Source organism: Diorhabda sublineata, chromosome 8, assembly GCF_026230105.1.
Source record: "Diorhabda sublineata isolate icDioSubl1.1 chromosome 8, icDioSubl1.1, whole genome shotgun sequence".
NCBI classification, from domain to species: Eukaryota; Metazoa; Arthropoda; class Insecta; order Coleoptera; family Chrysomelidae; genus Diorhabda; species Diorhabda sublineata.
Window position 1 is genome coordinate 11,835,352 of NC_079481.1, and position 24,353 is coordinate 11,859,704.

The 24,353-nt window shown below is 34.2% G+C and overlaps 1 protein-coding gene and 1 long non-coding RNA gene across 3 annotated transcripts; one reads left to right on the forward strand and one right to left on the reverse strand.

Moving 5' to 3' along the window:
- Window positions 1–85: 85 nt before the first annotated feature.
- On the forward strand, window positions 86–7,415 carry LOC130448112 (uncharacterized). The gene is made up of 2 exons (XR_008910302.1): window positions 86–379; window positions 7,168–7,415. It is a non-coding gene; the product is annotated as an uncharacterized LOC130448112 (long non-coding RNA).
- LOC130448111 (ubiquitin-conjugating enzyme E2 W) lies at window positions 6,255–22,878 on the reverse strand. 2 transcript variants are annotated; one of them, XM_056785321.1, is made up of 6 exons: window positions 22,631–22,878; window positions 22,388–22,479; window positions 12,658–12,760; window positions 8,680–8,835; window positions 6,560–6,635; window positions 6,255–6,502 (listed from the first exon to the last, which is right to left on the reverse strand). In XM_056785321.1, the coding sequence occupies exons 1-6, from the start codon at window positions 22,652–22,654 to the stop codon at window positions 6,489–6,491; spliced, it is 465 nt and encodes a 154-aa protein (XP_056641299.1). In that variant the 5' UTR covers window positions 22,655–22,878; the 3' UTR covers window positions 6,255–6,488. The 2 variants fall into 2 exon arrangements, with proteins under 2 accessions (XP_056641299.1, XP_056641300.1); XM_056785322.1 differs by having other exon boundaries at window positions 6,261–6,502; window positions 22,388–22,476.
- Window positions 22,879–24,353: the final 1,475 nt, after the last annotated feature.

A 24,353-nucleotide genomic window follows, 5' to 3' on the forward strand; every position in this document is an offset into this window, starting at 1 on the left:
AAGCTGGACCTCACCATTCCACATATGAGACCATAACAGGCCAAGTTAAGGAAGAAGAGACAAATACATAGATAGGTAACAAATATAAATGTATACATTCAACAGCAAAAAAACGGAGACTCCAATTTAGTCTTATAATTGTGTTTAATATATCAATCTTTTAAAATTAATGGTTAATTTATAAGTTATTTACACAAAATCTCCCACGAATGGATAATTTTTATGGATTATTAACAAACAAATAGATATTTTTGTCAAAACTTTATCCCCCATTCTTATTTGGTTTTCTAACTAATTAACTCATTGTAATAGCAGTTATTTCTCCCTTTGCTAGGCCAAAGGACTCGAATCTTATATTTGATGAAACATGTTAAAATCTGTAAGTAACGTTTTTTCTCTCAATTGGTAATACTTAATTATTACCTCATTAAAACTATGGTCTATGAATAACTCACTTAGCCAGTTTTTCTTCTAAATGTCCTTTATTCGTAACTTCATCAGAGGTAGTAACATTAGAAGTATTTGTCAATGTAATATTGTCTTGTTAAAAGCCAAAATTTTGGTCTATTTCTTTTGGATTTTCTGCAGTTTTTGATGATTTAGCAACAATTCGCAAAATATTATCACGGGTTTTAATACACTTTCTATAAAAACTTCTACTATATTTAATTTTTTGCCAATTTTGGTTAGCTTGTGACATTTTGTGGAAAACAATTCTTAAAATCATAACCTCAAAAACAAAGCCACTTCCTTCTACATGAAAAGTTGTTACTGGGCCTAGAACTAGAAGTGTTATAACATCCTTTGGGTTTTATAGTAGCTGTTGAACAGGGGTGCTCAAACGGTCGATCGCGAGTGTTTTTTGAGTAGATCTCGAGAAGAAAAAAATTTTTAACAAGTAGGTAGGTAACTAAACTACAAAAATGTATTACGTAATAAAATAACACTGCTTGGGGCAAAAGGCGGCTTTATCAAAGGAACGCGCGGCACTTGTCAAAGAAAAGCCGCGTTGTTTCTAGACTAGACTGTACTGTCTAGTTTCGGGCGGCGCGTTTGACGGGAACATTCGAGACTTTCTTTCACGCCGATATAAATGTTGCGCCTGCATGAATTGGAGTCATTCTGAATTGTAACTTGATAGCGATACTACGTCGATACAAAGTTTATTATTAAATAGTGGAAAATGAGTGCAGTGAAGAAATCTAAAACGTATCATTTTAATAAGGATTCGGAGGAAGAATTTTTCTTTGGTATGGTGAAGGATAAGTGCATTTGTGTTATTTGTCGTGCGACAGTTGCAATACCTAAGCGTGGTAACTTAGAGAGGCATCATAAAACGGTTCATAAAAACTATCAAAAGGATTTTCCGCCACAGAGTGATTTAATAAAACGAAAAGTAAGTGATTTTATATCTTGTTTGAAAAAAGAACAAACCATGTTCACAAGACCAGCCAAACAATCAAAAGCTGCTACGATCGCGTCATTTAAAATATCTCATTTATTGGCGAAACACAAGAAACCATTTGAAGATGGATCGGTGGTGAAGGAAGCATTTATTGAAGTGGGTGAGACTTTATTTGGAGATTTTAAAAATAAAATAGAAATCATGTCTGCTATTAGAGAACTTCAGTTATCTCGTCCGACTGTCACAAGGCGTATTGAAGTCATGAGTCGGTTCATCGCAGATAAACTAAAACATGATATCATGGAATGTACATACTTTTCTTTACAGTTCGACGAATCCACCGATATGACAGACACTGCCCAGCTGTGTATTTTTGTTCGGATGGTATTCAATGACATATCGGCTAAGGAAGAATTTTTGACAATCATTTCTCTGAAGGGGAAGACCCGTGGCGAAGATATATATGAAGTTTTCTTTAATTTTGTAAAAAACTACGAGCTACCAATATATAAATTAGTGTGCATTACAACCGATGGAGCACCAGCAATGACTGGAAACAAAAACGGTTTTGTGGCATTGTGTCAAGCTAATGAAGAATTCCCTTCATTTTTTTCATTCCATTGCATTATACATCAACAAGTTTTGTGTTCCAAAGTTTTAAACACGGAGGAAATTATGGGCATTGCAACAAAAATTGTGAATTCCATCCGTGCACGTAGCTTGCAACGGCGGCTCTTTCAGTTGCAGTTGGAAGATAGGGAGTCAGCTGAACACACTGATTTAGTTCTTCACACAGACGTCAGGTGGTTGAGTCGCGGAAAGTTCCTACAAAGGTTTCAAGAATTATTGCCCGAAATAACAGCTTTTCTAGACGAAAGAGGTGATGACACTCAGATTTTGAAAAACGAAAATGGCTGACTGATTTGGCATCACAATGCACTTAAACATCGTTAACTTGGAGCTTCAAGGTAAAGGAAAACCTATTATTGAGATGATTAGCGCAGTAAACGCATTCAAAAGTAAATTGCAACTTATGATAGATCAACTGAAAAGAAAGGATCTGAAACATTTTCCATCAAATATTTTGGGACAATTCGAAATGCGTTTTTATGATTGCAGTAAATTGGAAAATATAGCATTATTTATGAGTTATCTTTTTTCATGTAAAAACATTGAGGAATTAGCTACTGAAATAGCAAGTCAGTTTAATATGAACTCATGTTCTGTTGAAAATGAGTTGGTGCAGATTATATCAGATATACATCTCAAAGCTACAGCATCTGATACAAATTTCTGGTGTTTTATATCTGAATATAAATATCCGAATCTAAGGCAAATCGCCCTTCAACTGAAGGCATTGTTTGGGTCAACTTACTTGTGCGAGTCTGCATTTTCTGAAATGAATATAATTAAGTCAAAATATCGCAATCGACTAACTGACGATCATATGTCATCATGCTTGCGATTAGCACTCAGTGGTTACGTACCATCTTATGAAAAGTATGCTGAGGACATGCAGTGCCACGCTTCAACATCCAAAGCCACTCTTTAGTTAGGTTGAACACCATATGTAACTCTTTTGTTTTGTAACAACCAATAAATTCGCAATTTTGAATAACTATGAGTTTTTTCATTGATATTGTAGAGAAGAAGCTAACTAAACCTAACCCAAACCTTGACTAAAACAATGTACCTATATTGTGCAGAAAGCTAATATCTATATATGCTACGGTACACCCTACCTAGGTTGGTAGGGTGTATCGTGTATGTACGACAACCCTGCATCACACATACTTGCAGCCTCTCAGAGTCGATCGTAAGTAGTCTAAAAATATTGAGGTAGATCGCCAGCAGTTCAAGTTTGAGCACCCCTGCTGTAGAATATTTATTAGATACCTCAATACATATATAGGTTTTACCGAAGTAAGTTATAATATCCCAAGAGTAAAAGTTTCTTAAGATACTATATAACCTGAAGTAACTTATACCAAAGGTTTTATAGATAAAGTAACCAAAACGTCCTGGATGTAATATTATAAAAGTTATTGATATTTATTAGACGTCTTATAAAACTTGTATCATTGGATGTCTTATAAAACTATAAACACTATTATAAAAATTAGGGTACCTACTGCGAAAAGTGTTAGTCGGGCTATCGACCTTCGAGAGAAAGATACTGAGAACAATTTACAGGGCTGTCCAAGAAAATAACGTTTGGAGACTTAGATATAACTTTGAATTTGAAACAACAATCAAAATTGGTAGGCTTAGAAAGGACAATATCGACAACAGCGTGCTTACAAAAAATAACTTAAAGGCCATACCAATGGACAGTAAAGGAAGAAGGAGACCAAGGTTAAGATTGATAGACTGGGACTTTGAAGATGATACAAAGATTGGTGCAGCAAACTGGATGACGATTGAGACTAGAGAAAGTCGAGTGTAAGGCTGTAGTGATGATGAACTAATTTCTATTCATTTTTTTTTAAATCTTGTGTAATGGATCACTTTTTCTGAAACTTCATTACGATGGATGCAGACACGGTTGTCAAACGTCCCATGTCTTGTTTGCCCCCAGGACACGGGGGGCTGACTCGGGTTTGGGAGTAAAAATATGACAGGAGAATTGATGCAATTTGCTAAAATATAAAGGCAAGAGCTTGTCAAATATGTAACAACCAAGTGGTTATCGTAAAGCCCAGCTCTTGATAATTAGAAACCGCTGTATACCTTCATTTTCCTGCTAATATATGCGACACCATAAAAAAACCAAATAAACTTCTTCAGAAAACTGAAACCAACGCTACTGAACTCTTTGCAATTAAGAAAATGTTTTAAAAAACAAATTATAGATTTAAGAATATATATTTTTCAATGTGCAGTTTCTGATTTTTTATGATATTTGCCACTATTTAGAAAAGCATTTTGACTTCGATAATACGATGATAACCCTTTATCTTGTCTACCCTTCTAAGGATATTTCTTAGAACGGCCTTTTAGAAGCTGCTAGTGTACTGAGCATTGAGAAAAAGATCTCTATGTATTCGATATTTATCCAGTTTTTTCTGAAGTTAGCAAGCGTTCAACTTTGACAGTTCAGGAGAAATGGGGTCAGATTTTCGCTAGTGCCCAAGAAGCTAAAAGGAAAAGGTGGGCTGAAGAAATTTTATTATAGGAAAGACCCATTGTAACTTCATACATGTAATCACCTAATAAATTTAGAAAACCCGTATATTAAGCCAGCTAATACAAAACAAATGGAATGTAATTGGTTGATTTTGTACACAGCTTCATTCACTTTCACTGTTATCCTCAGAGGAGTGTGAAGTGGCTCAGATTCGTATCCTCAGACCATGAGATTTTCTCTTCTCATTATTTTCTGCATTTATATTACAGTCATTCTGCTTCATTATTCTCTTGGGAGTTTTGTGCACCAACTACATGAGTTAGTTTTGCTAACCTGTCACATGTTCTCCGATTTTTTTTTATTGTGGATCCAGACAAATATGTAAAATGTTCCCTTAGTGGTAGCAGATGATGCCACAAGAATTTTCATTACAATTTCCGCTAATTCACTCTTAATCATCATCTCAACAGTAAAGGATTTACACGGATATTGTTTTCCATTCCTTCCCACATAAACTGTTTGGACCAAATTTCTTACTTGTCTTTGAAATGAATGAAATAAAAGTTTTTTCTCAATTGAAGTTCTTCTAACCCCAAGTGCTTTGCTGTTTCGCATATTGCCTCGAACATCCCAACAAGATTTACTTTACAACTTTGTACTACTGGATCGAAAATATTAGCTTGCAGTGGAGAGGATGGAAGTTTCTCAATGAGAATAGCTTCCAAGTTATTAAACTTGTGTACTGAACTAACAAATCCGCAAACTCTTTTCCTTATCCCATAAAAGAAGTCATTTCCTTGCAGATTGGAAGCTTGCTCGGATTCAGCACTTACAAAAAATGGTTTTCATAAGCATAGATCAGTTTCCCCCCCAAAATAAAATTTTAGATCCGCCACTGGTAAGTAGCAGCGACATATCACCACTATCAAAACCGATCTTAAAAACATTTTGGAGTGATGTGGAAGTAATCTGATTGAGTTAAATGCAGCATAGATTCAGCTTGCTGTTTTTACTACACTGCAGCTCAGGTCCTATTTGGACATAAACTATCACCATCACCGGAAATTCGCTTGTAGGGGTTCGGAGCAATATATCAGGCATAATCGCGTCGCTAAATAAGCTGAGGCAGCTTCATAAAAACTTTAAGAGTCCTCGTTAAGTCCAAATGATGTATACTCCCCAACAGCTTCTAATCCTCTACAAGGATGATTCGATCATATTTGGAGTATTATTCGCACGTTTAAAGGTCTGCTTCCAAGTATACCCTGAGTTTGCTCGACTCAATATAGAAGAGAGCTGTCCAACATAATGTCGCCTAGAGTAGTTTTTGTAAAACCTACTCAACAGGCAGACGTGGCTCATAGAGACGCCCAGAACGTCAATTTATCAAGACTCTTTTCTTTGGAGAAGTGCAAGCCTGTAGAATCAGCTATCAATGAAATATTACAAACTGCAGAAGTTCAAGATCAATATCCGCAAGCATCTCTACACGGAAGACCCCACACTAACTACTCGAGTGTTTCCTTTTTACATAAAAAAATATGTTATGAATTTGTGGCTCATTAGATTCCAGGTCTAATATCATAAGGACAATCGGCTTTATCAGCTCTCTCATATCTTATTTCTTACCCAAAAAACATGAAGAATCCTCTTCGCTATTTCTGGTATGATTTTATAAATTCTTGAACGTTCAATTTCCAAAATAAGGTAAAAAGAGGGCTACAATAATTATGAGTTTTCGTGTTTATTAGCAACAGATTAAACATCTAATATATGACATATTAAAATTTATTCATGAGACAGGCACTAGACAAATCAATGTATTTATTGTAAAAAACACATGAGATTTTCGATACTTCCAAAAATCTATTATTAAATTAAACTTTCAACTCTATCAATAAAAAATAAAACAATATAATCACATAATTTTAAGTTTCATCCACATTGTATATTTTTTTATACAGAATCGTCTGAAACAAAAATGATTAAATTAAATAATTTTTCATTAGATTCTCGAGACAACTCACCGTGGTACCACCATTTCGTTTTCTTAGGATTCTTGTGGCAAGTTTTAACATAAAAAGCATTGTCGGGTGGTCGTTGCTAAAAATTATAAAACATTAATAATATTTTGTTTTCCTGAATGATATTTCATAAAAAAATTCCTCACAATTCACATTCCAATCTAAAATAATAGTTATTTACGTTATAAGTCCGGGTCATTTAGTACGGTACCTCAAAATTTTCACCGTAAAATGGGTTAATGTACTGAAAAACATTTTAAATTGCGGATAACTCGAAAACTTTGAGGATTTCGACACAAACTGCGAGGACAAAAAAATGTGGAGCACAATATTCTGTACAAAAAAGGTTTCCATTTTTACCTAACCTCAAAATTTCTATTATAAAAAGATATGGGATAGTGAATGATCATGAAAGTCTAGTAACTCTTTAACAAAATTGCGGGAACGGATTTTCGAAATTTTGGAACGTGTTTAAATCAAAGTAAATTTTGTTTCAAGCAAATTCTTTTACAATATTATTCATGTAAAATCGAATTTTCTATTTATTTGGGAAACAGAACAAGTAGAATAAATAGTGTTCCCGTCTCCTTCATTTTATTTTTTTCCCGCAGATTTACAGCTATCAGGTTGGAGTTTCAGCCACACCCAAAGAACTCAACCGGTACAACACAAACAAATTCAATTCAGCTCCAACAATTGGGAATCCAGTTGAGGGCTGCAACCATCCAGGATTTCCATAGATAAGTCCCAGTTTTGGCACTGTTTTTAATTTACGCTTGTTTTTTTTTCGTTGTGCTCTTTTGGATATGCAGTTGATGTTAATTTATTATTTTATCAATAAATTTATTTGCTGTTGAAACGTTTTTTATTGTTCTCAATAATAAATACTAATTTGGATAATCGTGTCTGGGAATAGTTTCAACTATTTTTTAATTAAAAAAACTACAATAAAAACTTTTAGTGTTAAAATAATCTAGACACGATGTTCAATGTATTGATCTTAAAGTTTTTTCGAAAATGGCCATATTTCATGAAAAATTACTTTTAATGATTTTCAGACATTTTTTAGGTCTACAAACGAATGAAAGTTATCACAGTCACTAGCTTTGTTTATAGAATATGTATCAATTTTTATTATCTTTAAATTTTATCATCCCATTCGGCTTGATACGTTTTTCTTAAAATCATTTGCATATTACTTTGTTCACCTATTGTGACACAGTAGTCACTTCTGATTTATTTTTTTCTAACATTCTAGTTTTTGAAGAAATTAATTTGTTGTCGACCTCCCACTTCATTCTAGAAATTCAATAAAACTCTAGTTTCATTGCTAAATCGTCCTCTATCTACCTACACTCTACCTACTCGTATTTTTTATTTATTTGGGAAGCAGAACGAATAGAACAGGTACCTGTTTTGTTATATTTAAATAAATGAGCATAAGCTTCTTTTTAATAAAATCTCTTCTATCTACTCGTTCTTTCTTTAGTAATTTCCATCTGCATTACCGTTTCCTTCCTCAGTTTATTATTTTTCCCGCAGTTCTACAGCTACCAGGTTGGGAGTTCAACAAAGTATTCAACCTGTGCAGCACAACAAACCAGCAAATACAACTCCAACAATTGGAATGCAGTTGAGGGATGTTTTTTAATTTACACCTGTTTTGCCGTTGTGCTCTTTTGGAATATGCGGTTAATGTTGATTTAATACTTTTTCAATAACTTTGACGTTGAAACTTTTTTATTGTTCTCAGCAATAAATATTAATTTGGATAATCGGATCTGGGGATAGTTTCAACTAATTTTAAAATAAAAAAAACTACAATAAAAATTTATAATTGAATGAATTGATCATAAAATTTTTTCGTAAATGACCATATTTCATGAAAACTTTATTTGCGTTGTTTTGTAGTATTTGAAGCAACTTTCTGCTTATTTTTTTGTTATTCGGATTTCAAGTTCACTGAGCTGTAGCCCCCGGTTCAAATTTCAGTTTTTAAATATCCATCGGAAAAAGAATAATATTTTAAATTAATTTGTAATTTTTGGAAAGGTTGAGATTCAAATTAAAATAAATTAATGTGGAATTTGGAATCACTGACCTCGGTGGGTATAATCACTTACTTTTTCTTTACAGCTACTTAACATAGAAACTATTGAAAGGCAAACCGATTGGACTGATAATGCAGGGGACCAATCATCGGTTAAAATCGATAGGCATATGTGGCCGTTACTATATACATGGGGATGAACTGGAATGTTTGTTCCTACGAATGTTACCTAAAATTGAAAATAATATTTGAGTTAAATGTACTGAATTTGAAAAATTACATAATAATACTTTTGTAACAATCTCCTGAGAAAATTATTTAATCATTTGCTGATTTAACTCAAATTATAACACAAAAACTTGTTCCGACCTTTCAGTATTTGCAGTGTCTTTCAAGAACATTGTTTTACATACAGGTCTTGAAACGAAGGTAGTGGGAGTGGTAATTTTGCGGGCACTTAACTATCTCACTCTTTGGCCGTCAGGATGGCGTTGTGATCGAGGGATGGAAAAATTGAATATACAACTTCAAATGAATTATAATAAATATGAAAAAACACGAAATAACTTAATTAGAGCACAAGTGAGAGTTTGTATGCTTTATGTCCAGAGAACATGAGAACCACGCCGCTCTGTAGAATCGGTTTCAAGACGTGGTCTAGATAAATGAATCTTGAACAAGACAAGAAACAGTATTAAAGAAGCTCACGAAATGTTGAAATCTGTCTATGGTGATAGTTTAGTAGTTTTGAGAACTATTTGAAAGTATAATTGAGTCAGTTAGACGAGGAACGGTTCTGACGATCTTTGACGTCAAAAACAGATGCAAACGAGTAAAAAACGGGACAAACTTGTTCAATCAAACACGCAATTGACAATGTAGAAAAGAAAAACTCAAAAAATGACCCAACGGCTGTCTTCTTCATCATGGCATGTCGTGTCTACACACAAATCATCCTGTCTATTTACATCCGCGTAATTTACCAGATTTAGAACCATGCGAATTTTGGCTCTTCACGGAAATAACAAAAGTATATGAAATAATTTTGAATCCTTCCAGTAATGCCTCTAAAAGTCATGGTAGTACTTAAAGGGAGATTTATTTTCAATATAAGTCGCATTTTTTTTACACACCTCGTATATAAATGATCGATGAACTCGATGATTTACAGGTTAGCGTATATTTGAATAATATATTAAAAAATAAATACGAAAGGTATGGTTTAAATAAAACTAAATATATTTTTTTTAAAATAACACCACGTTAACGATGATCCACTCTATGACGCCAATCTTCATCTCACCTGAAATCAGATATCCTGGAAAACTTTGTTCGGTAATGCTGATGTAAAATATCAAATTTTTCAAATCAACTGACAAACAACAAACTTCTGCCAAATTTTAAGGTTAGGTCACCCCTAATTAAACCCTTCAATCGTTTTCTACTCATCATTACTTTAAGCCCTGTCTTATACATTGTACTGAATTGTATCTTTCAGTTGAAGATTTGAAAAAAAAAATGAATTAGTCTCAGCTCTTTGTCGGTTCATATACGAAACACCTTGTATAATCGTAACCAATACCACTCGAGCAATGAAAAATAATCGAGTTCTGAACAACGAAAATAAAAATGAAATTTAGAGCATTTATTTGAAAGGCGAGCACACTCTAGTAGTTCGAGTGGTGTCTGCCGTATTTCTGCATATATGGATCTTGAACTTTTGAAGATTGTAGAGTTCCTGCTTTGGTAGCTGATAAACCACATCTACCTGTCGAGTAGGTCTTGCAGATACTGCTCTAGATGGGATTATGTTGGACAGCTCGGAAGAGAGACGTAATCGAATAGTAGTTGTTAGGAACAAGTTCAAGAGGAACGAACAAGAAGTTCAATAACTTTAAAACAATTCTCGTTGACAAGCTTCCATCTTCTCTACTACAAATTGCAGATAGCTTTCACCCCATTCCAGAATGTTTTCAAGGTCCCGTATTGATAGTAGTGATGATTTGTTGCCGCCTAAGGATTTGGGTGTTAACAGAGTTTATTGAGGTGGTTGATTTGAACGCCGTCACCAATGTTTTAACATCGGCTAAGCTATAGATCGGATTCGTAGTTTTGTCAAGTGGATCGTTGACGTACTGGAGAGAGTAGACGACAAGATGCATCTCTGGGTACCACCAACGTTGACCTCAAACCTTTCTGAGGTATGTCCATCGACAGCGACTTGGATGGATCGGTCTTTGAGAAAGCTGCTAAATCAGTTGATGAGTGAGGAAGACAAAAACCAAACAGGTTGGCTTGCTAAACTGTGTCTTCGACATGTACATTGGGATTGTTCTGAATTTTCCATATTTCTCTAAAACCTCAGTCCATAGGTTAGGAGATCGCGGGTTGATTTATGTCTACCAAAGCCGTATTCATGGTCGCTGAAGTTAGCAAACACAAGATATTTCAAGATTTGCTGGTTAACGACTTTCTTCATGACCTTGGTAATGACTGAGACTGAATCAATCGGACGGTAGTTGTTGGGAAACGTCTTTTTTCTTTTTTTTTTTTTGGTAGGAATCCGAGCAACTTCACAATCTACAGGACTAAATTTAAATATTCGTTACACCAAACAGAAAGCAACTAAATCCTACGAGTATTCGTTGTAAGCACACATTACACGACACGCTACAAGACATCTCGATAGTTCTTATTAAACATTGATCAGTATCTCTTGAATAATTGTTCCAACAACTGCTTCAATCCTGTTTCTTAATTCGGAAAGATCAGCTGGTACTGAAGGCATGACATGGATTCAATTATCTTTTTCTGTAGTAGTTACATACGGTTTCGGATATTCAGCATCATCCGTGTTCATATGACCAGTTTTAAAAGCAGAACATCACTTACAAATGATTCCATGGGACGGAATACTTAGGATATTATTTAGACAACTTTTCCTCGGTTTCTTTGCATTTCAATAAAAACAATAAACGCAGAAAACGATGGAGGACTTTGGGAGGAACTTACCACCAAAAATTGGAATAATATCGAAAATATATTGCCACCAATAAAGGAGGAAATAATTCAGGGTTTGAAAAACGGCAAGTCCTCGGACGAAATAGAGCCAGAATTAATCAAGTATGGTGAACTCCACTGAAGACGAGAATTTATCATTTAATAAGTAGTATACGGAAACAAGAGACAATACCAGAAACGTGGAAAATGGCAATAATGGTACCAATACACCAGATATAACTTACAAGGCCATAGATAAAAGTTTAAGAGTATATGGAGAAAACTTGTTCGCAGACTACCAATGCGGATCTAGAAGATCAGTCACAGACCATATTTTCACTCTGAGACAAATGCAAATAATGGAGTATGAATATGATCTGCAAATTTACTCAGTCTTCATAGATTTCCAAAAAGCTTGGGATACGGTAAACAGAAACAATTTATGCAGCATTATGAACAATCTTAGTATTCCAAAAAAGCTTCAAATCTTACGAAATTGACACTGGAACATACAAAAATGAAGGTAAAGGCAAATGAAAGAATATCAAAATGTTATCAGACCAACACAGGACTAAAACAGAGAGATCCTTTATCCACTACGCTGTTCAATATAGTATTAGAATGTAAACAGCGGAAAACGAGGTTAAGGAAACCTGCTGAGGCTTCATAGAAATGGCAGACAGTGAATCTACGAGTCAACGAAGATAAATCGAAGTTAATGATAATGACAACACCACAAAAGAAAAGAGCAATGAGAAGTTTGTTAATACAACTGAACGAAAAAAAGAAGACTAAGGAGAAGATGATACGCAGAGGTGATGGAAGAACTAAGAGAGAGAGGAATTGAGGATTGGAAAACGAAAGCAGGAAATTAGGAAAGAGTGGAAGGAAACCACTTTCGTGCTATGGGCCTAAAATGCCTGCGTGATTGATTTACCACATTACAATAATAATTACATAACACTCGAATTATTTTTTCTACATAATAACCCAAGTACAAAAACTCTCTCCCGTCAAACCACAAAAAAAATTGATTTTATATCTAACTCACCTCAGGGGAATCAAAAGGATATTTTTTACTAAATTTAAACTGAAGCTGGAAATGTTCTCCCTCGTATAAGGTTCCTGCTGCTCCTTCCATATTTATGATCCAGCTGAAAATATAAAGTTTATATAAACGTTATATTATGAGAAAACTGATGTCCTATACTAGTATAATATATTCCCGAGAGAGTAATAAAACCTAATTACTAATCCAAAACTAAGTTGGGTCGTTTTAAATACTATTACAGAATAATTTAAATATTTCCTAAAATTTTCATAAATATACCAGAGCCGTTTATTTTTCAACCTACGATAGGCTATAAATAAAAGACAAGTTCATATAAAACAATAAATTTATTACCGAAAGATAGATACGGTTACTTTTCGACATAATCACCGAAGAGATTGAGATATGTGTCGTCAAATCTGTGCACAAGCTTTTCAAAACCCCTCTGCAAAATCTGCGGTTTTCTTTAACTATTCTGTCAACTCGTTGAACCAAGTCATCTGAAACGACAGATTTGCGTCCTTTGCCCCCTTCATCATGCACATCATTACGATCATCTTTAAACTTTCGACACCATCACTCATGAAATTTTCCCCATACACACAATTCATTCTCCTATGAATTTCTTCAGCACCACCAGGTCTTCAGCCTGTAGAAAACGAATCACATTTGGCGGGAGCGTCAATAATGGCGGACATGTTTACGTGGCTGTAGTAGCACACGCCGACTGACGCCTGAATGTTAACAATGGCGGAGTGTGTAGTGCGAGAGCTTCGAAGTCGCCTACAGCGCATGCCCGCTCCTTCCGATCCACCGCCATTTTCAATCAAAACCAACTCGATTTTTGGTTCCATTGAAATGCCCACCTAAAGCATCCAGGAACTTCCTACAAAAACCACGTCTTCTTTTATACAACACTGCGCGTATCTTTTTTCAGGTCTTCTGTAGACTCGTCTTCTCCCACGCAGGCACACTCTGCTTTCGTCTGAGAAGAGAATGGACCCCATTTTTTGTCAGTCCAAGTTACGTGTTCTATGACAAACCATAGACTCGATGGGTTGGTGCTAATATGGGGCGGTAGCCGGCCTTTTTGGCTCAAGATTAGCTGCCTTAAGTTTTTTTCTGATTTCCATTTTCAGGTAAAATTTTTGTTTGTTGTTAACGGAGATTTGTAACTGATGACGTTTGATGACTAAATGATAGTGGATCAGGTAGATAGGGTCAGTCACCCTTAATTAGCACTATTACAAACAATAATAAAAAGTCGATTATAACATATTGTTGGACAGTTAGAAACATTACAATATTTTGAAGCTAATACCGTTAGCTTTGCGATTTCACTGAAAAAAAAATACAATTTAGTGTTCAGTTTTTTTGCCAGTTACTTTCGATTACAGAAGTGACGACTGTGTTGATTTTTTTGATCACGAGTTCACAAGTATTTTCCAATAAAAGTTAGAAATTTTGTTTTATTTCAATTCCAAGAATTTCTTCCCACAAATTTCGGTTAAATTAGTAGGAAGTGAGGAGGTCCAAGTTATGTATTCTCAACAGTCTAGTTGCAACTTGTGTTTAGAATGTGAAATATTTTTTACTGAAATACACTCTATTTTGTTTTTATTTTTCATTTCATAATTAAAATCCCGAGCTACATAATCTTCTGTCAAGAGTTGTTTAATCTTCATGACAAGCACGATCAAGAGTTGGCACAAGCACATTGTAACAGAAGTTAAAGGGCTGGTATTGAAATGATGAGTTGGCGCACGCACACAGAAACTGGCAACTAAATTGTTAAGAACACACAACTTGGACCTCCTTACTATGGGCGTACACTAACTCGTGACCTTATTACCGACCATAAAACTTTAACTTCTGTTACGATGTGCGAACTTGTGATTGTTGTTGTCATGAAGATTAGACAACTCGTGAAACAAACAAAATATACATATATTAACAATGTAAATCGGTAAATAAATAAGAGACCTGTTTCACAAATTCATAGTCTGTTATTTTATTCGACTAACCTAACCTAACCAATTGCAACATTATTATGTAATATGGAATTTCACAAATTACGGCTTCCGTAAATTTGAAAAATTCATTTCTCCATTTGTATATTATTTAGTACCTACCTAATGTTGAAATGTAATTTAGAGGATTTAGAAATTCTAGGTTTTAATTTTTGAATTTTCCAGTCACTAGTTGTATTATGTACTCGGACTACCTTTTCAATGTTGTGAATTCTATTAAGACCATGGACGGTTTGGAAGGGCCGCGTAAAAGAAGAAAAATCGGTTACAATGAAAAAGTTATAATAAATAATTGTTATGATTTATAAATGAGTTAAGGGTGGAGAAGATGAATCACTTTATCTATATATTTGTGAAAACCGCTTGAACATGGGAGAGAGAGAGAGAGAGAGAGAGAGAGAAAGAGAGATGGTTAATTGTCAAAAAATTGTTACAACTTGTAGACAAAAATAAACTTGAAAATAACTAAATAATGATAATATACAGAAGAAAACCACAATGTGTAGCAAAATTATGAGTTATAGTAATTACCAAATTAAACCAGTATGCATAATGCCCGGAATAAAATATTATTATTAGAATAGAAGTCGTTTATAGAGTAGAAGGCACTTTTCAGTAAATATGCCCTCAAATTGTTGCGGAAAGTGGGAAAGGGTGATATCGATTTGATTCCAATTGGCAAGTGATTGTGCATTATTTTGCATTGTAAAATATTGAGCCTTTAACTAATTCTGAACGTGGAGAAGGTACGTAAAGGTCGTGATCCGCGTTCATAAGTGGTTAGCCGTGCAATCTGAAATTGGACAAGTGTCCTTACGATTTAGGCAAACGGATTCAAAAATGAATAAGGAAGGAAGATTCAGAATTTTTAATCTTTTAAAGAAGTCCATGCAGTGAGCCCTGTTGTTTAGTCCAAGTGAATATCTAGCAGGTTGTTTCTTTTGTAGTTTGAAGATTCACTTAAATTGAGTCGCACCACACGCACCCCAGAAAGAAGGGGCATATTGGAGATGCGACTCAATAAGGGCATAATAAACTGTTAAGGGGGTGGATAAGTAATGCAGCAATGTATTTTTATATGATAAAACTTTAGTTTTAGAAACGTTGAGACACAGAATATTAGAATCGCACCATGATTTAAGGGTGATTAGGTCACTAGATATGGTCCTATGAAGTGCCGTGAGATCAGGGCTGCTCCAAGAGAAACTAGTGTCGCCTGCAAATAGACATATTTTACCACTGATGTCTAGATAGGCGATGTTTATGAACAGAAGAAAAAAATTGGGCCTAGTACTGAGCCTTGGCGCACTCAACCCTTACAAGCTAACTTCTGTTGGTAAGGTTTGATTCAAACCATGCGAAAGGTGTTCCCCTGGAATCGTAGTACTGCAATTTGTTAATTAAAATATTATGATTAACTCAATTGCAAGAAAAAAGAAAATTTGTTAGATGAAAACCCAAATTGATGGGTAGTAAGTATTTTATATTTGAACAAAAATAATTACAGCCTCTTTTTTGACCAATATTTCTATGATATTAGATAATGTGGGAAGAAGGGCAATTGGGCGATAATTCGTTGCTTGATTTTGTCTCCTCCTTTATCCAGAGGTTTTAATTATAGCCATCTTAAGGTAATTGGAAAAAGTGCCATTTTAAAATGAGACGTTATTCAAAGTGGTAAAGTTATTTAATGTGCCATCGCGCAGACTCGAAAACATTTTTAATGAAAGTCCATCAATTCAAAATGAGTATTTATTTTTGATGTCATTAATTGAACTGCGAAGATCTGTTGAAACTACAGGCATGAAGAAGAAGGGTTAAATACTTTTTGAGTTCAAAGTGATCAGTCAGACAATAAACTTACCAATCTGTTAAGTCAATAAACACCATATTTGGAAACAACATTTGTTATTAAAATTGAAATCAACAATGAATGATTGAAGTCGCATACTTTGAATGAATTAACTGATAAATAAACATGCACTTAATGAATCATTATTTGTTTCATTTTCCAACTGACTAAACAAAGTGATGTTTACTATTTATTATAATAGGCGGTTCGCCAATTATCGTGATGTTTCTAAAGAAACATGGTCCATTGTGAATTATCTAAGAAATAAGGGTTCTTCACCATCACTCCTCTGCAACAACTATTTGTGATTTTTCTAAGGCTTTCTATTGTGTGAATCATATTTTAATTAACAAATTGCAGTACTACGGTTTCAAGGGAATACCTCTCGCATGGTTTAAGTCATACCTAACCAACAGAAGTCAGCTTGTAACGGTTGACACAACGATGTCATCTTGCAAGCCAATAGTTCCTCCTGTTTTGCGCTGAGATCAGTTTCCAAAGAACTAAACTAATCCTTAAGAGTTTATTTATGCCTTAATTGAGTCGCATCTCCGATATGCTCTTTCCTTCTAGGAATCTTCAAACTACAAAAGAAACAACCTGCTAGATATTCACTTGGACTTAACAGCAGGGCACACTGCAGGGACTTCTTTGGAAGATTAAAAGTTCTGACTCTTCCTTCCTTATTCATCTTTGAATCCGTTTGTCTAAATCGTAAGGACACTTCTCCAATTTCAGATTGCACGGCTATCCACTTATGAACGCGGATCACGACCTTTACGTACCTTCTCCACGTTCAGAATTAGTTAAAGGCTCAATATTTTACAATGCAAAAAAATGCACAATTATTTGCCAATTGAAATCAAATCGATATCATCCTTTCCCGCATAACCCAATAATTTGAGGGCATATTTACTGGAAAGTGCCTTCTACTCTGGAAACGACTTCTATTCTAATAATAATATTCAATTGCGGGCATGCATACTGGTTTAATTTTGCTATGCAGCATTTCTCCCTCTCTATATATAAGTTTCAAATCTATGCATACTAAACGCAAAAACAATCCCTACAAGGATCGACTAAGAACACAACAAACATTAAAAAGAAAAATTATTTGTTTGTTGTTTAAAATTCCTTTTAATGAAAAGGAAATTACGAGGATGTATTGATATCTAGTTAGCCTAGACCAGTTCCATGCATAAACAAAATATTGCGTTACCATAGCAACGAATAATAGCTTATTAGAAGTGCTAGTGTAAAGTTTGACGTCAAAAAAGTAAATCAGAGCTACGCAATAAATTGAAAGAAAAAAGATGTCCACCGAAATTGTGAAAATCGAAAAATTGGAGTATCTAGCCATTACCAAGTACCTGTATTTAAAAGGGTTGAGAGGTAAGCAGATTTAGGAAGATATGCTTAATACCCTTGGTGATCAATGTTCTTCGTATGCAACCGTGAAAAATTGGACTGCAAGCTTCAAAAGAGGCAAATTTTCCATTGAAGATGATGACGGATCGTAAAGGCCAGTTTCTGTGTCAGTCCCCGAAAATATCGATGCAGTTCATGACATGATTTTATCAGAACGTCGAATTCGGTTAAAACGGATATCTGAAGCACTGAATATTTCATACGAACGCGTTCATCATATAGTTCACGTCAATTTGGACATGCGAAAAATTGCTGCAAAATGGATCCCCAAATGTTTGAATGTTGACCAAAAGCGTGCAATGGTAGAAGCACCCCGTTCGATCTGTGCTCGATTTGAAAACGATGTAGACTTCTTAAATCGAATTGTTACTATGGATGAGACTTGGGTACATTTCTACGATCGAGAAACAAAGCAACAATCGATGGAATGGCGACAGTCTAGTTCTCCAAGACCTAAGAAGTTTCTTGTCCAAAAATCTGCTGGAAAGGTTTTTGCTCCAGTTTTTTGGGATTGCCATGGAGTAATCATGATTGATTTTTTGAGATTAGAGAGAAAAGATGCGGAAAGCTATCCAAAGGTGTTTTGGCAGGACAACGCCCCTGCACAAAAATCTCATGTTGTCATGCAAAAAATTCGTGATTTAGTGTTTGAATTACTAGAACAAAATGATTTCGGAAAAAAATTCCCCCTGCTTCTTTGGGTGCTACTGTGCGCGTTCCTATTGGATGGTTTCTATCGATCACAATTCACCTTATGCTCTAAGAACTTGCTTAGAATTGAGGATATTCCTGACCACGAAATTCCTCTCCTGTCAGTTGCAATTGCTCAGTACAATGAAGTGTAAAACAAAATGCCAAAATATGAAATGTATTTGCGTGAAAAATGTAATTAAATGTAATTCAAAATGTCACTCAAGCCAGCCATGTTGCAACAAGTAGGTTAATTTCTTCTTTTTTATATGAAAATTTTGGCACAAATATGATAAGCCACCCCACGATGATCATCATGAAATTCTATACATAGACTATTGATGATACGAGACATCGATTTATCGTATATATTTTATGCGGAAACATTTACTTCCGGAGATACCGGAAGCGACCATTATCTCGGGAACCATGGATAACTTTGTTCGATAGAATCTCACCAAGATCTATCTGTGTGTGAAAAGTTATGAAGGTTGACGTATGTGCAGAAGACTGTGGAAAAAGTATGCAAATGCATCACTTTTTATCAAAAAGCTCTCACGAAGAGTGAGACCTTATTGGAGCTCCAGGCAATGCATCTGAAGACATCAGATTTGAAGCTTGCCCAGACAATGAGAGAATTTCTGAGGTCTCGATTCCTCTAATCAAAAAGTACGTCGCTCCAGGGAGCATAATTCATACAGATAGCTGGTTAGCTACCGATGCCTCAGCAAGATTCGTTTCTGATAGCGGGATTCATACCCAAAGAATTGAGGCCAGCTGGAGACCTCTGATAGCATTCTTCCGCGATAGGCATGTACCTTCTGAAGATTAGGAAGACAGAATCATAGGATATACATGGCGACGAGAATGTCGTAAATCTGAACCAAATATAGACCCATTCATTTCATTAATAAAAGAAATCAAAAAAGATTTTCAAATGTAAAATTTATAGATTTAAGTCCAATTAAACCTAACCTAACCTTACAAAAATTACTAAATTTTCATTTTATCTATTGATTTTTCGGGAAAATAATGCATTTGTATACTTTATCATTCTTGTGCCAAAATTTTGTTTCCCATAATAAGAAACTCATAAATTGAGTTTTGTACGAATTTCATTTTTTTTTAGGCAATTTGAATAATTTTTTTAATGACACTCATTTTTTTTCAGAAAAATATATGTATTTTTGAGAAATGTAAGTTGAAGAAACAAAAACGCATAGAGATTCTCGTCAGCAAATTTTCGTAGAAAGATATACTAGGTGCCATTCTTCATGGGTTTAAGTCTTCTTTATAGTTATGCCTTATATAAGAAAATTTTTAAAGGGTCGTCTACACATTAAAATGCACACTATCTCAAAATTGTCTAATACTAACATCCAATTTATATCCTATAGATCGATTTTAGACAATTTTAGTCCTAGAGACCAAATTTGCAGTTATTTGGTCAGTAAGTTTAGGAATTACACACCTCAGGTTGTAATGTTGAAATTTTCAAAAATTTCAATATTTTTCACCTGATGAATTTAGTTTTTTGAGAGTTACTCAAAAACTACTGGACTGATTAAGCAAAAATTTTGTATGACTCTATTTGAAATTATACTAAATCGATCTGTGTTAAAAATTTTGTAGGTTACAATACAACTATTGCGACCTACAAAAATTTTAATACAAATCACTTAATAATAGTTTCGACCATAGGCATATAAAATTTCAAGTCAATCGGTCCAATAGTTTTTGAGAAACATCCAAAAAACTCAAAAGTTTGGATGAGAACAATTCCTAAACTTCGGACCGAAAACTAATTTGGTTTGTAGTGCTGAAAAATCGATCTATTGGGGTGTTTGTATTGGAACATTTTGAGATTGAAATTAAATTTTAATGTGAAGTCGACCCCTTAAGCAGTTTTTTAATGCATACCTATAAAGAAGACTTAAATCCATTAAAAATGGCACTTGGTGCCTCTCTCTATGACAATTTGTTGATGAATTATGCTTTTTTTTCGACTGTACATTATTAACATAATAATCTCATCGAGACGTTTTTTTCATGCTTTGCACAAATAGAATTTGTCATTCTATAAAAAGCCTTGGTACTATGAGTTGAATGAGTTCAAATTCTCTGAGATTTCATGCAAAAGGAACGCTAAAAATATTAATTCAGATAATTCAAAAACAATTTCCAACTGTTCATTTTTTTACATTGTTGGTAATGAACTTGAAGAAATATTAAGAAATACATTTTGGAACAAAAATTCCAAAATGAAATACCATCATGTTTAATTATAAAATATTTCAGTAGTGTTTCTGCACCATTGACTTTTTTAGACATTTTATCTTTCCCAAAACGCATAGTCATTCTAATTCATAATGTTCTATCAATAACAATAACATCATTAGTATTTGAATATTGTTCAGTTATGAAGCCATAAGCCTCGTGATAGGTTCATTTGCCCAATTTAAAACTACCAAAGCAGATGTTCTCGTAAAGCATATCTTGATGACCTTTTAATGTTACTGGGCAAGCTGTCTGTAAGGATTGCCTATTATATGGTATGCAGATTCTTACTTCTCCTAGCACCAGTAACCTGTTGAAACAGAGCAGTTAATTGGTTAGACAAACAGAAGGCCTATCTATTTGTGCCTTAGCTTGTCTCATGCAAAGTGTTTCTATCCATCTGGCGAGCAAATCAACCTCATCATTGCATTAATAACCTTGCTGGACCTTACAGCTACCATTCATTAGTTCATGTAGGATTTTGTTGCACTCCAGCAGAAGCCTACTGTCTTCCTAAGGAAAAAAAATTGTTTCTTTTAGAGTGCTCCTATATTATAGAACATTGACCTAGAGCCTGTGACCTGATTTTCATATGCCTAGTCCCTACAGTCTGGAATTTGTTACAAACTTATAGCCTGTAAAATTATCATCACTGTTTTGAATTGTATAATTGTATAAGTCCAAAAGGCAAAGTCCCAATAGTACTTCAAGGGACATGTTACTGCTTTATACATAGATCCTGAGATACTGTAATATGTCCATTAGCATTTTATTTTTCCCATGACACAGGATCTAACCAATTAATGGTCCCACATTCAATCTAATCTTCTGCATATCTAAAGGGCGCAGGTAGCCTTAACCTTATGTCTATCTAATAATATCAAGTATTGAATCCAGTGACTCCCACTATGCTGGAATATCTCACTTTTTATCCTAGGCAATGTAGACGAAGAAAAATTGTGTTTTAACTTTTTTCTCATTTTAAAATACATGAGTAAATGCATTATTGATAGTTTTATTATATTCTTACAGTGGCATTCACTAGTCAAAACTAATTTATATTTATATTGCACAACCATAGTTTTCTGCTACACCCCTATATACTTTTTGCTTTTAATATCAATATTGTATTTATAGAATTGTGAAAATTAAACTATTTATTTCTGTTATTAACTAATACTCCTAAAAATAGTTGTAAATGACAAATTATACGAATTGAATGCATATTGATAATGCTTACAATGTTCATAATACTATATAAAAAATAATGATTCAGAGTTATCACTATTTAACATTGACTAATTATCAATAAATTATTCAATATATTGGACTTTCAAATATATTGTGACTACAAAGCTACTTTTATAAACATAGTTAAAATAATCACCCACTTTGTCTCAATTATTACTATTATCAAAAGTACAGAATACCTATGAAAATACGTAAAACTTACTGCAATAAATTCTGTTCCGCTATATTAGAATCCACTGATACTCCTGGAGGGGGTTCTTTAATCAGAGACATCAATTCTTTTTGCAATCTCTTCTAAAAGCCATAATTCATTTAAATATTGATGGAAACATAAGATTAATATAAAGTAAATATAAGTAAAAGGGACCAATTTAAAAACTTGACGATGGAACATAACTTTAAATATATTTATAAATAAATGATTCTCAAACTTGCAGATAGATACCTCAGATGGTGACATTCCTGCCATTTTGTAATTACTGTTTCATTCCGTAAAGAGAATATTTAATTTTGATTGTCATTCAAATAACTAGTTCACTACACTTATCCAAACAACATTGAAAATGGTTTATACAAAAAGCAACTAAATATGATTTAGAAATAACAAAATACACTTTTATTTGTCACTGTCACAATGAAGTTATCATTATTGTATACACAAGACATTCATTTAAGACATATGTCACTTCTGTCAATTTAAACATACAATGTAGATAACGAAATACTTGGTATAAGATCGAAACCATAGAATTACAAACATTATGATTTATTCCCGCGTCAATTGAAGATACATTTCTAAATGTGCATTTTCATAGGTTTGTTCCAACCTGCTAGTCTGGACCATTATGGAACAGTTATGGGATGCGTTTATAGATATTTTCTGCGCAATCTTCGGCTATGCACGGTTCTTCTGACAGTAATATCGAAAAGACCATCCCGGAAACGGTTCACAAACTATACCTAAGTCGGTTGGAACACAAATCAGAGTCGTTCGTATAACGGTAACCGCCCAGTTGGAACACGTAATATCTATTGAGCAGAATCGTCTCCGTACCAAGGATGGTTTTTTGATGAATTAGAGCAAACCTGATATTGACGCTCCAGGCTGGCTTAGAGGATCAAATGTCAAGTGGTACACGTTTGACTAGATCGGCATCTTAAATTAATGCAGCATCGAAGATAAACATCGTTTAACTTCTTACATCGGATATTGTAGCACAAAATAACTTATATTATCAGCTGTTTACTGGAGTTCAGAAAAGTGCAATGTAAATATTTTATAGTGTTTTATTAATAACTTAACGATGTAACATATATTCATCTATTAGATTGATTCCCCTATTTAATTAAGTCAAGAATTCAATCAAACAATTAATGAATGAATTATCTTTTCAAAGAAGTGGTATATTTTAGTGTTTGGAAATTTAACGCTCTTATATTTGACTTTGCAATAATTAAAGATGGACCTAGAAATGTAACCTAATATTATTCCAGGAAATCCGTATACAGAAACGACAATCTGCTAGGAAAATTTGAAAATACAACAAAATACACTAAAATAGCAATATCCAATACCTATCGAAATGGAAAAATTGGTCTTATTCAGCACTTCTCAGCTTACACTTACTTACAGAGCCGGTATTTTCCAAAATTCCGGGAGTTACAGTGACCCTTTAAGTCAGTGTCTTGCACTGCCACACTGTTAGAATGAACTTAATTCTTAATATCTTTCGAGATGAAATGTTGAGAGAATGCAACTATCTTTAGAGCCTTTTGGCTGCTTTTGTTGTTGCATTTGGAGGTGGTTAGGTCAGGCTAGAAAAATAATAAAATTTTGCATCTACATCACCAGTAAAACTTCATAAGGAGTTCGGTTCGACAATTTTTTTAAATGTTGAATAGTATACTTAATATACCGCCTAAGAATAATCATATGTCTGCTACGCATGCGCGTAACTCACGAAATTTTACGAAAATATCGAGATGTGTTTAGCGTTCGCTGTCAACTGTCAAGCCTTTTTTGTTTTCTGTCAATTGTTAGTTTCTGAGAGTAATTTTTTTAACATAGCTGGCTGCTTATATTGAAACAAATTTTATTTACGATCATATATACAATGCTGTCATTAGTAACGTCATTGAAGGCTAGAAAGTGTCGCGTCGTGTCTTGG

What these genes read in the sequence shown, in the direction of transcription:
- LOC130448111 (XM_056785321.1), bottom strand. Translation starts at nt 22,654, where the DNA reads ATGGCAGGAATGTCACCATCTGAG. An exon ending in GCGGAACAGAATTTATTGCA is followed by an intron (nt 12,761 to 22,387) that starts GTAAGTTTTACG and finishes TTATATTTTCAG; the next exon opens with CTGGATCATAAATATGGAAG. An exon ending in ATCCTTTTGATTCCCCTGAG is followed by an intron (nt 8,836 to 12,657) that starts GTGAGTTAGATA and finishes TTTCAATTTTAG; the next exon opens with GTAACATTCGTAGGAACAAA.